Source organism: Anolis sagrei, chromosome Y (genome assembly GCF_037176765.1).
Source record: "Anolis sagrei isolate rAnoSag1 chromosome Y, rAnoSag1.mat, whole genome shotgun sequence".
Classification (NCBI taxonomy): domain Eukaryota; kingdom Metazoa; phylum Chordata; class Lepidosauria; order Squamata; family Dactyloidae; genus Anolis; species Anolis sagrei.
Window position 1 is genome coordinate 28,240,562 of NC_090035.1, and position 13,196 is coordinate 28,253,757.

The 13,196-nt window shown below is 45.7% G+C and overlaps 2 protein-coding genes across 4 annotated transcripts in view; one reads left to right on the forward strand and one right to left on the reverse strand.

Moving 5' to 3' along the window:
- The window catches only part of LOC137095144 (ubinuclein-1-like), a 77,987-nt gene that overhangs the window by 63,167 nt on the left and 1,624 nt on the right, over positions 1–13,196 (forward strand). For 2 of the 3 annotated variants that reach the window (XM_067461445.1, XM_067461447.1), the window contains one exon: positions 590–3,257. The exons of the other annotated variant lie outside the window; for it this stretch is intronic. In XM_067461445.1, coding sequence (XP_067317546.1) covers positions 590–642 — 53 coding nt within the window. In that variant the 3' untranslated portion in view covers positions 643–3,257. Of the gene's footprint in view, positions 1–589; positions 3,258–13,196 lie in introns of those variants that run through there. 3 annotated transcript variants of the gene reach the window in all.
- The window catches only part of LOC137095146 (periplakin-like), an 85,362-nt gene continuing 75,731 nt past the window's right edge, over positions 3,566–13,196 (reverse strand). Inside the window, exons 17-22 of the mRNA XM_067461452.1 lie at positions 11,124–11,317; positions 10,428–10,578; positions 9,493–9,576; positions 9,256–9,372; positions 7,955–8,047; positions 3,566–7,450 (exon numbers count right to left, since the gene is read on the reverse strand). Coding sequence (XP_067317553.1) covers positions 4,790–7,450; positions 7,955–8,047; positions 9,256–9,372; positions 9,493–9,576; positions 10,428–10,578; positions 11,124–11,317 — 3,300 coding nt within the window. The 3' untranslated portion in view covers positions 3,566–4,789. The remainder of the gene's footprint in view (positions 7,451–7,954; positions 8,048–9,255; positions 9,373–9,492; positions 9,577–10,427; positions 10,579–11,123; positions 11,318–13,196) is intronic.

Consider the following 13,196-nt stretch of genomic DNA (forward strand, 5'->3'; position numbering starts at 1 on the left):
CATTTGTTGGATTTTCTTGGTGGGCCTATAGATAGTTTGTAGGTTGTGTTTCTTCATCAGCTTCCCTATTCAGACAGTTGTTCCCTTGATGTATGGTAAGAACACTTTTCCAGTGGCCAAAGAGTTCTTTCTCCCACCCTGCACATTCCACAGATATATAAAAACAATTTTCCTAGATTCCAATAGACCTCACAACCTCTGAGGATGCCTGGCACAGATGCAGGCGAAACATCAGGAGAGAATGCTTTTAAAACATGGCCATATAGCCTGAAAAGCCTACAACAACCCAGTCATTCCGGCAATGAAAGCCTTTGACAATACATTGTTCCTTCTCTCATTTTTGGGTTCCTGACACATGCTTTGGAAGATGTCTGACATGATGGGTTCCAGGGGACACCTAGATTGTGCCAAAAGCCCTTCAAGCATCTAATTTTTTTCTCATAACCACCTTTTTTCTTCTTCATGTGATTATTATTGACTAGAACTAGAACACTATTTTATGACTCAGAAAAACTTGCTTTGGGGTTGTCAGGTTACTTGAATGTTGTGAGGTTCCTCCTCATGCCCATCTTTTTTGCATCTCTTCCAGATACGTCTCAGCTTCATGCAAAAGGGTCCAATGTACAGCCCCGGAAGTTGTGACAGCTCTGAAGAGGGCCCGCTGTGTGAGACTGTGTGATGGGCACAAAGGGGCTCTGCCCCAGCTCTTTCTCTTGTTGTTCTGACTCAAAACAGAGCCCAGCTGGAGGCTCCTTCTGACTTAATGGACTAGAAGTTTTCCTATGGGGCTGCATGCCTCACCTGCGGAAAGGAAGCACAGAGCTCAGTTGTGGCAGTTGATCTTGCTGCGCCTCCTCCTTTTTGTCCAGGCAGTAGAGGGCAGGTTTGTACAAGCCAAGCACTAGCAGAGTCTCTCTGAATCCAGTTACCTCCTCCTCTATATTAGAAACTGATTGCAGGAAGGTGTTTGTTCCTTCCTTGGGCTGACTGAATCCCAGCAAAGAAATTGACTCGGTCATATGCCATATCCCTTCCTCTCTCCTCCAATCACACCCTTTTTTTGTGACAGTACTGTGCTCATGGTGACTGGAAGGCAGTCCTTCCTCTGTGGCAGCTTTCCCAAGTCAATCATTTCCTTTCCAAAGGAAGGCAGAGACTGGAGAGGCCTCAGGATGCACTCATGAACACTAAGCTGGATTCATGGCTTTCATTTTTTTTCTTCTCTGCCTGATCTAGACTCCATTCTCTGTTCCTTAGCCCCACCCTGTCATTAGCCCTGAATGTCTTGGATCAGACGGAACCCCCTTCTCCACCCGCATGTCATCGTGTTTAATGGAGCTGTAATTTCAGTGCCTTTTTATGGTAGAGCAAGAGTGCAAAACGTATTATTTTTGTCTCCTTTGGCATTTTCTTCTTTTTTGGAGAGCTGCATTTAAGATGCATTGGGCATTATTAGATACATAAGAGTGTTTTCTGAGCTGGCGTGGCAGACTCAAACAGGTCAGATAACAGATGCTAAGTGATGTGACTCGAGTTTCCCTTCTAAAACTACTGCCCTGGAACCAGATTTTAGCTCAAGACCAAAGGGTCTATTGCTAGAACAAGCTGTTTCCTGCCTATGTAGTCATGCAAGTGGGAAGTCAGGGACTGCAGGAGGGAAATTTTAGCAACGAAGAGTTGCTGGCTTTGCATCAGGAATTAGGACAGAGCCGCCCTTGCAAACCATGTCAGTCCACTGAATGCAAAGTGGGCTAGGACTTTTTTTTTGCTCCCCATTTCTGAAACTGCCTTGCAGCTCAGCTCTTTGGGGTGCATTACGGTGGTGTACTCATGATGCTTAGTGCGACTCTTGGCTTGGAAAGTTTGGCTTGGAAGTCTTCAATAGGAGTCTACCACTCCCATCAAGGCTCCAAGGCTGGTGCCTAGACAGGTTGTATAAGTTACTTGTTTTAAGAAAGAACCATATCCCTCACTGGCATGTTCCCTTGGTATGTCCTGGGGAGGAAAGATGCAGGGAATCACTGGGGGAATGTAGGTAACGTCTATGGCACACAACCCTCTCCATGAGGAAGCCTCCTGCAAAAGGCTACCTGCAGCAAAAATACCTTAATAGAATGCAAATCATGCTCAACTGTCTGGTTGCCAGGCTTCTTTTTTGAAACTGGTACAGCCCAGTGGCACCCTGTCCTCAAAACATTACCAGCTTAAATTGGGAGTTGCTTCTGATCATGATCCATAACATTTGTTCCCCAGCCCCAGATTGCTTCTTGTTTCTCTGAAAAATACATGATCTCCAACTCTTTCATTTGGACTGTGACTTCTGAACAAAGCTTGGAGAGCCCTTCTTTCTTTGGACCTGCCAGGTTTGGATGCCAGGTAAATGTCGGCAAAAAAACAAAAACAAAACACTTATCTCTTACAGATTTCTTTCCAACAAAATGGAATTGGAGGCTTACTCACCACCATGAGAATCATATTTGAAGCCGACAAATGTTAAAACCTATTTTAGGTTACAGAGCCAAAGACCAAGTCTGAAGGTTACCAGTTTCGAAGCACAGAGGTGTGAACAGACAAGGGTAGTTTGGGGTTTTGCTTTGTTTAGTTTTGGTCAAGGCTCAATCCTGCTGTGTCTTGGCTATGTTTAAAGAGCTGCTTCACCTTCTTAGGATCGAAGGCTCAGGGCTGGGCAGGATTTGGGCAGAGCTTTGAACTGTTTTTTGTAAGGTCTATCTTCTTACGCCTATTCACACGCTTCTGTTTGCCACATGTCTATCCTTATCAAAGCCAGAGTGGAAGCCCCTTGTTATAGGAAGAAACTTCTCAAAGCTTCTTGCCTCAGGGAAATGTTATATGGTGGAAATCCTGTGTGTTTTGGTTTTCCTCACCTGCTTTTTTCAGCCCCACTTCTTTATCCTTTTGTGTTTTAACAAGCAAGAGAAACAGAGCCATGGCAAGGCCAAGATCTACCAGCCTGGTGTCTCCCTGCCTTGGGTGGCAACCATTTTCGCTAGGTTTTCTTTTGCGGTGGGCAAGCGAACCACCAGATGGCACTTAAAACTTAGAAGATCAGCAGTTTCTTTGTGTGCAGGAAGAGCTGCAATTTATTTTTGTGTGTGTTGTAGGGAAGGGGAGGGAGGAAGGACTGGACGGGGCCTTTCTAGGTAACAAGGCGGGAGGAGGGGACATTTAAAAATGGTTAATCTTGTATACAGAAACAGAATAAAATTGTTTTTTCAGTTTCCAAAAAACACACCCCACATTGCTTTTATCTCCCTCTGTTTCAAAAGAAGGTGGTCAAGAACCTGTTCTGCAAGCAGAGCTTGTTCCTGCAAAAACAGTTCAGGCGCCTGTTGATAGGGTAAGCCCTCGGAGAGATCTGCTGACTATTGCAAAAGACAGGGCTAGATTTGATAGTCAAATTATTTAAAAGGAAACAAGGAGGCTTCCAAAGCGGTGTGTCAGGAAAGCTTTGGAAGCTTCCAGAAAGCTGGCAGATGCACCCTTTCCAGAATGATGTCTGCAGAGTTGGATCCAAGCCGGATAAATTCAGTTTCTGGTGGGACAAACTAAATAGACTCCAGAAAGATGACATTCGCAAGATGCGAAAGTCTTGCCATTTTTCTTCTGCTTAGAATAGCCCTTTATGTGTCCTTTCCCAGAAAAAATGTGGAGTAAACAAACCACCAATGCTTATAGTAATGCCGTCTTAGGACCTTATACATGACTTAAAACAGACGTGAATAAAAGGGGGCATCATTTCCTCAAGTATATCTTCATTTTATTTGGGGGTATAAATAAAGTTTCCCATTCCCTTCTACAATAAGTATTTGAATACATACTATCAAATATAACTAAGCACAACACCAGCACCTGTATTTTTGTAATTGCGACATGGGAAATAAGGCACTCTCTGGCATTGGAGAGGGAACATTATCACTTCCCTTTTAAAGCACAGAGCGAAACTCTGTGGAGTTATGACCTGAAAGCATAATCGCTACTTGCTAACGTCTGACTAGAGTATTGCAGTGGGAAGAGCAGTACCTTGCTTGAATGGGCTGGATACAATTCAGTGGCCATAGCTTTAAAAACAGCATCTACCTGTAGACAATAATCTATATTGTCAGTCACTGGGCTTTTATTGGTGATCTAACTGGGCAGTTTGATCTCTCTGTAGTTGTCTTTCATTGTCTTTTAATACCAATCCAAAGGAACAAATCACTTCGCAGAGCAATAATAATGTAGTGATTTGGATGATGGCTCAAAACAGTTTCCTTACAACAGCTGCGTAGGGTAGGCTAGGACTATTCCCATCCTATAACTGACTTGCCTAAGGTTTCTTACTGAAATTAATATTGAGAGATGGAAATAAGCCTTTCCCAGCTCCCAACTTGTGTTTTGAGCCACATCACGCAAGAATTTTTTCATGAAGGCTTTACGAGTTTTGATGCCAAACAAGAGTCCATTACAGGCATCACATCAAAGGACTGTATTTTTTGTTTGGTTTCTCCCATGAATGCCCAGGGGTATCCATTGCTAGTGTGAACAAACTTGTAATCTTGGCAAAATGCAGCATTGGCTATATGTCTGGGAAGATTCCCTGAATTTTAAGGGAAATCAATTGAGTGCAGGTTCGTTGCATTCTAATGTTGAAACCAAGTGCTAGGTTTCTGGCATGCAGATCACTTTGAGAAGCAATAAGTAAAAGTCTTGCATTTGTAACAAGTGTTGATCTCTAAACCAGCTTCTTAAGAATAGTGCTCTCTGACATCATCCCTCTAGATGGTGCTTCTTATTTTTGTCCAGACACTAAGACCGCCAGCTCCTGGATAGACATTTCCTTGTTGAGATAGCTGTCATATTGGGTTTCTGTTAGTCGTCCGCTCTTCAAAGCATCTTCGATGGAGAACTTCCTCCCTGACTTTCTGTCGTGGATGATGGAAGATTCCCCGTTGGGCCCTTTCATGGTTATCTCTTCCCAGTCACATTCTTGGTTCTTCAACTTGACGTACAAGCCCCATTCAATAAGGCCAAACCGGTGGGCTTCCTCAGGAGACATTTCTCTCCCAGTGTCGGGATCAATGACCACGATGGAACGCCTCAAGTAATTCTCCCTCTGCTCCCTCTTAATGGCCACTGTCTGGAGACGGTTCTGAAGCTGTTCGATCTCGTTGTCTTTTTCTCGAGACAACCTCTTCAGGTCTTCCAGCTCTTTCTCCAAGGTCTGGAAGCGAGAGTCCAGACTCACACCGCATTCCACCTGCGACATGTTCTTCAAGTCCCGGGCTTCTGCCATGGTGAGCTCGATCTCGGACTGCAGCCGCCTCATCTCCAGCAGCAGGTTCTGTTTCTCTAGATGTAGCTTGTGGTTCTCCTCCCTCAAGAAGTCCAGCTCCTTGGAAGACTTGGAGTTGTTGAACTCCACTTCAAATAACTTGGCCTCCAGTCGACTGATATCTGCATCCAGTTCCATCTTCCTCCAGCTTTCCTCCTCCAGGCTGTTCTTCAGTTTCTGAATCTCATATTCAGTGTCTCCTTTGTCCACTTGGACGCTCTCTGAGAAGACCACTTTCTCCTTGACTTCCATGTTCTCCAGTGTGTGCAGCTTCTTCCTCAGGGCTTCTAACTCAGCCTGCAGAACTTGCCTCCTATGCTTTTCCTCCTCCAGTTCTAACTTGAGCAAAGCATGTTCTTTCTCCTGCTGTGGGTCTTGCTGGAGGATTACCTTCTGCTTCACGGTCACTCTTTCCGTTGTCTCTTTCTCCTGCTCCTCCAGCTCACTCAGCCTGATCTTCAGGCTCTGTACTTCCAGCTCTGCCTCCCGACGGGCCTGTCTCTCTTTTTCCAGCTCTTCCAGCTGACACTCCAGCTCTGACCTCCTCCCCTGTAGCTTCCGCATCTCATTCCGAAGCAAGTCAATCTGCTGCAGCTCGCTCTCTATGTTCTGTGAGAAGCAGCTGACCTCAGCTTTCAAGGCTGGGTCTTGCTCTAATTTCACCACCTCTTGCTGAACCACTTTCTCCTTGACTTGTGAGAGTTCTTCTTCTTTCTCCCTGATCTTCTCCTCCTGGATCTGCCTTTCCCTCTCCAGGTCCATGTGCTTCTGTTCTTCAGCCAGTTGAGCCCTCAGAGATTCCATCTCTTCTCTTGTCTGGGGGTCCTCCCGGTACTGCAACACCCCTTGAACTACTTCCTTCATCTGGACCTGAGGTTTGGCCTCCTTCAGCATCTGGATTTCTTGCTTCAGCTGATAGATCTCCAGATCCGCTCTCTCAATGGCTCTGGTCCTATCCACAATCTCATCCCTGAGACTTTGCAGCTCCTGCTCTGTCTCTGGGTCAGTTTTGTACTTAATGACTTCCTTAATGACCTTCTGCACTTCCACTTGAGGTCCTCTGTTCCTCAGAGCGGCCAGCTCATTCTGGCAACTCTTCAGCTGCTCTTCTCCACCCCGGTATCTTCTCTCCTGTTCCACCAGCTCAAGGCGAAGGTTGGCCACTTTGTTTTTGGTCTGGAGATCTGGTCGAACAATTTCCTGAACCTTCTCCTGGACAAGCACTCTAGCATTTTCTTGCTCCAGCACTTGGATCTTTCTGAGCAGCTCAGCTTTCCCTCTCTCATGAGAACGACCTTTGGCTTTCTCCTCTTCATACAGATGCCGCAGCTTGCTCACCTCCCTTTCCATGGCTAGGTCCTTCTCCACCTTCATCACCTCCTTCACCGTGATTTTGCCCTCAGCCATCACCCGCTCCTTCTCCAGCTGCTTTAGTTTGGCCTGCAAGAAACGGAGCTCTTCTTCCTGCTGGTGCCTCAGGCTGCTCTCCCGTTGCTTGCTTTCCTGCAGCTGTTGATATTCACTCTCCAGCTGAGGATCATTCTGCAGTTTCAGCACTTCCTTTTCAGTTACCTTCTCCTGCTCCTTATTCTTCGCTTCCGAGAGAGTAGCAATTTGGCGACGCAAGAGGACCATGTCGTTCTGGCGGGCTCCTTCCTGCCTCCTGAGGTCCTCCAGTTCTTCTTTCAGCTTCAGGATTTCCTCAGCCTGGTTTTTATCCGGTTCAATCCGCAGAACCTCCTTGACCACGTACTCCTGTGCGCCTTCTCTCTTTTCATGCTCCAAGGTTCGCAGCTTGAGCTTCAGGGCTTCGAGTTCACTCTGCAGCTCCTGGTTCTTGCGCTGCTCCTCCGCAAAGTTCTGCTGCATCTTGTAGAAGCTGTCCTCTAGCTGTGGGTCGGGCACTTTCTTCACCACCTCCTTGGTGACCAAGCTTTCCTGTGGCTTTTGGTTCTGGAGGAGGAAGATGTTTTCCTGAATGACCTTGATTTCCTCCTCCAGCTGCTGTCTCTGCTGACTTTCATCCTCCAGCTCCTTCCTTAACTTCCAGATTTCTTCTAGCGGCCTTTCGGACCTGCTGCTCTGAACAGACTCCTGCATCAACTGGACTTCAGGCTGCTGTCAATAAGGAGGAAGCAGAGAGTCAGTGGGAGAACTGACCTGCATAGGTGTCATTTTAAAGCAAAGGTGGGCAATTGCTGGAGTCAGTGGGCTGCATTTGTCACTTGAGGGAACCTTACAGGGCCACAACCCCTAAAAACATTTTGCCTTCTTTTGGATGTGGAATTCCACTCCAGCCACTATCAACTGTACAAGGCCATTTTTTATTGTCCAAAAAAGACATTCTGTCTGCATAGCACATATTAAATCTGACTATGTTACCAGTGTGACATACACCAGTACATGAAACAGTAATGGATTTTGTGTTTACACCTCCAAGCTATCTTATTCTGAAAACTTCTGGCATTTCAGTTATTATTTATTTATTTATTTATTTATGGGATACTCAACCTATATCAGTTGAATTTTTAAGATGCTGCACAGCTTTGTTGTTTTGCCCAAATAGGCTAATAACAGCTATCCACTTGGAATTTGCTGCAAAGCATAATTTTCAAAACTCACTTGTTTCAGGAGATTCTGGGCGAACTCTAAGTTCTGCAGCCTCTGCCGATTGACAGCATTGACCTCTGTGAACTTTGCAGCCAGGATGGCTTCCTACAAAAGAAAGGCAAACATGCACTCAGACAAGGCAACACAAAGGGGACTCCTCTACAAACAAGGAGAGAAGCCTTAGACCCACTCACTGGCAGGTTTGGGCCTCTTTGTTGTTAACTGCCTTCGACCCAATGAATGAGAGACCTTCAAGTCACCCTCAGCCTTGCTTAAGCCACTTTACAGTTACTCCTTTTGTAAATGTTATTTTCAGCTTTGTAAATAAAGCTGGCCACAAAAAAAAGGAATAAGCAAGGAAGCAAGTAATGAAGAGGAATGCATTGTAGTAAGGGAGATAGAATGCATTAATCTTACTTCTCAGAGGATTATTTTAATATCAAAAAGTGACTGCAGGAGCCATAGTCCTATAAAGTGGTTTTTATGCTGTGACCTGGAGAACAGAGTGGATTTCTTTACTGCTGACCAATGAGATCCATCACAGTTGGTAAAAGTCCACCTCTCCCAACCCCCCTGCAGAGCGCAAGGAACAACTGGTGCCTTTTGCACTGTGATTCTCAGCTTTTTAGTCCTGATGTTTTGTATGTCAATTTCCCGCAGCCGCAACAAAGTCAAGGTGCCTGGAATCATAATCTAAATATCTGGAGAGCTAGAGGTTGACAACCTTAGCCTTGCAGTGCATTTCTCATCTACTCAAAAGAAATTGGGATTGACAAACCAGACTCTTTCTCATCTGTGTCACTTTTGCATGTATTTACCTATATTTTCAAGATAGGGTTGGTTTTTTAAAAAAATGAATATGAACATTTGCGCTGGATATAAATATTCTAAACACTGCCTTAAACATTGAGTTTCTACATGCATTTTTGTTTATAAAGTATGTATCCTTTGTGTGTGTCCTAACATCCAGAAAGCATAAAAGCCAATATGTAACAAAGCTTAAGCTGATCTTTGGGTAACAATGGAAGTCAGGTTTTCCAAATATTTTTGGAAAGTTTGTTGTTTGGAGGTTTTCATGCCCAGCTAAGTGTCCTGCAGTTACCCCTGCTTCTGGCCAAGAAACTCTGGGAGATGAGCACCAAGAACGCTCCTTCCCCAAACTCAGGGGAGGGCAAATAAAACAGTGATGTTGACCTCCATCATCAACAAAGCCTGGCTTAAAACAATGACAGTCCCTTCCAGATTAGAAAACGTTGAAATCTGCCATAGTGCAACCATCTTGGCTACTGCGCTCCAACCCTCTCCATCCATACCTCTTCTTTCACTTTAGCCGCTGGAGACTGGAGACTGGGCCTCTTGCTCATGAAGCCATTGTGACAATTTTCCAAATCAAGGATGGACCTCAGTTTCTCTGCCTCTAGTTCGTAATCCTGAAAGAGGGCGAAGGAGTCAGAAAAGCAGCAGAGAACTGGCCATGGTTAGGCATGTTTCCGCAGAGGGTTTTTCTCTTAACCCTTCCTGGCTGCCATTTCCCCTTTCATCATCCTCACCTTCACTGCCTGCTGATACTGTTGAGCCTCTGCCGAGATTTTTTGGACTTCTCTTTCCTTGCTTGCGATTTCTCCCAGAAGGGTCTGAAAAAGTGAAAAGTCAAAAGGGCAAGAACTGGATAGGGTGGGAGCAAAATGAAGGGACCCCTTTTCTGAATGTAGGAAAAGTGAGTTGGCAGCTGGAGCCAAACTCAAAAGCGGGGGCTGAAAGACTGGATAGCGCTCTGTATTGTTTGAAATCTCTTTTTTCCCCCTCTATATTTTCTTTCTTTTTTTGCTGCTGCACATGAATGCAGCTTGTCCTCTGAAATGGGCACAGTGGAAATCATATGGAGTTGATCTGTGGATTAATGCTGAACAATGTCTTCAAACTATAAGAAAGGAGATTCCATCTGAACACGAGGAAGAACTTCCTGACTGTGAGAGCCATTCAGCAGTGGAACTCTTTGCCCCGGAGTGTGGTGGAGGCTCCTTCTTTGGAAGCTTTTAAACAGAGGCTGGATGGCCATCTGTCAGGTGTGCTTTGAGTGCAATATTCCTGCTTCTTGGCAGGGGGTTGGACTGGATGGACCATGAGGTCTCTTCCAACTCTATGATTCTATGATTCTGGACTCTAGTTCATAATGGCTTATGGCACATTCAGCACATTAACCTTTAAGGTGTTATATTAGGAGTTTTATTTCCCTCCCCAATATCAAGTCAATACAACCTGATGCTTTCCACTGCCACAATTTCCAGAGACACTGAATGTCTGTAGACTTCATAGGTTCTCCTTGAGGACATTACATATCTAAGCAGGAAGGATGCTGTAAAAGCCTGTTTTCTACATCAACTAAAAGCATGCATTAGAGTAGACTGGCCCTTGAGATGCTGTTGGACTACAAAGCTGGGCCTTTGGAGTTTCTTCCAACTTCATGGTTCTGTTTCATGATTACCCTTTGGTTCCTCAGCTTGGTTTCCACTTGACCAATATTGTCAGTTACTTGGGGCTCATAGTTGGGCATGTTATAAAGGAACTGGCTCAGGTTGTCGTAGCCGTTGCGGTAGTTGGAATAGGCCAATTTTGCTCTCTGGAGTATCTGAGATCTAGGAAAAGGGATGGAAAAAGATCACTTTGTAACCGCAATGGCCACAGGCATCACAAAATCCCATTAACTTTTTTTTTGTCTCAGGAGTGACTTGAGAAACTCCAAGTCACTTCTGGTGCGAAGAAATTGGCTGTCTACAAGGGCATTGTAGACAGCCATCCTCTTATGTCCGAGCATGGGGAGCTGGAGCTGACAGATGGGAGCTCACCCCTCTCCCCGGATTCGAACTGCCAACCTTTAAGTCAGCAGTCCTGCTGGCACAAGGGTTTAACCCATTGCGCATTCGGGGGCTCCATCCCATTAACAAATTCCTATGCATATATGTGTGACACACGGGAGAGATCACATTGTTATATGAGGATGTTCATTGCCACCTGCTTTGAGGACTTTCAGTGGACAGGGAAAGCATGCAAATCAAAAGAGAGCTTGACCCAAAATCTCAAGAGGAGTTAAGAGTGATTCAGCCATGCATGCCTTCCCCTCCTTTCTTCCAGCTTTGTTCGTCCCTTTGCTTTCCAAACACGGCTCTCTGCGCAGTCCCACCTGTGTTCCAATTGCTTGCTGAGGTTGCCAAAGCGCTGGTTGAGCTTATGGAACTCTGCCTCCTGGTGCTCGATATCTGGACAGTGCTCCTGGAACTGGGTGGCAAGGGTGCTGGAGCATGCCTTGGCCTTCTGCAGGTCCTGCTCTGCTTCGCTCAGCAAGGGCCGCTGGGCCTGCAACTTGGAGCCCAAAGCCTGGGCAAGAAAGGAGACCCGGCACTTTACTGGACTGCCCCTCCCTCTTGAGGACTCGAAGAGAGCTTACAATATTACAGGCACCCCAAATCAATCCAAACACTACCCTGAACACTGAACTCCCCCAAAAGAAAAAAAAACATGCTGCAGAAACAGAGACTGAAATCCTACATCATAGACTACATTTTGTAATTTTACATACCCATAGCAATGTTGTAGAAAGATACTGCAAACCTGTGAATTGGAAAGGCATGCATTCCAGGAACTGGTAACATTTGGGACACTTCTGATGCACATTGGGAACTCTCATAGTTCGTCAGCATTTACTAGCCAGCCTCTCCCTATATACACCTATCTAGGAGTTGCATTTGAGTGAAGGGGCCCATTTCTGCATCCCACCAGTGTGAATACTATACTTGCTTGCTTACTTACTTACTTACTTAGACGATCCCTCGTTGGACGAGTAAGATGGTATTCCATTATGGGTTTCCTTGTGGGTCCGCATGTGGCTGTGGAGCCCTATTCTTGCTCTGCATCTTCTTCCGCAGTGTGGGCATTGGTTTCCAGGTGGAAGGCGGTCCCGGTTGGGGTTGGCTTGACGCGCCTTCCTCCTGGCACGTTTCTCTCTTTCACCCTCCACTCGTGACTCCTCGAATTCTGCAGCACTGCTGGTCACAGCTGACCTCCAGTTGGAGCACTCAAGGGCCAGGGCTTCCCAGTTCTCAGTGTCTATGCCAGAGTTTTTAAGGTTGGCTTTGAGGCCATCTTTAAATCTCTTTTCCTGTCCACCAACATTCCGTTTTCCGTTCTTAAGTTCAGAGTAGAGCAACTGCTTTGGGAGACGGTGGTTAGGCATCCGGACAACGTGGCCGGCCCAGCAGAGTTGATGTTGGAGGACCATCGCTTCAATGCTGGTGGTCTTTGCTTCTTCCAGCACACTGACGTTTGTCTGCTTGTCTTCCCAGGAGATTTGCAGGATTTTCCAGAGGCAGCGCTGATGGAATCATTCCAGGAGTTGCATGTGACGTCTGTACACAGTCCACGTTTCACAGGCATATAGCAGGGTTGGGGGGACAACAGCTTTATAGACAAGCACCTTGGTATCCCTACGGATGTCCTGGTCCTCAAACACTCTCTGCTTCATTCGGGAAAACGCTGCACTTGCAGAGCTCAGGCGGTGTTGTATTTTGGCGTCGATGTTGAGTTTGGTGGAGAGGTGGCTGCCAAGGTAGCGGAAATGGTCAACATTTTCTAATGCTACACCATTAAGCTGTATCTCTGGCATTGGGGAGGGGATGGCTGATGACTGCTGGAACAGCACTTTGGTTTTCTCGATGTTCAGTGACAGGCCAAGCTTCGTGTATGCTTCTGCGAAGGTGTTTAGAGTGGCTTGTAGATCTTCTTCTGAATGCGCACAGACGACGTTGTCATCAGCATACTGGAGTTCTATAACAGATGTTGTTGTAACTTTGGTTTTGGCTTTCAGTCTGCTGAGGTTAAACAGCTTGCCATCTGTATCATAGCGATGAAGATGGAAAATAGAGTTGGGGCAATAACACATCCCTGTTTGACACCCGATTCCACTTTAAATGGGTCACTTTGGGAGCCATTGCTGTCCAAGACTGTTGCTATCATGTCATCATGATGTTCACAAATTTGTTAGGGCACCCAATTTTTTGGAGGATGGTTCAGAGAGCGCTGCGATTCACTGTGTCAAATGCCTTTGCAAGGTCGATGAATGCCATGTACAGAGGTTGGTTTTGCAAAGGCATAATGGTTTGCATTATCGCTTTAAATTGCCTTGTTTTGAATGTTAAATTGCCTTTCAAAATCACTCCTGCTGTTTCGAAATCTTTCAAGTAGTTTTTAATATACACTA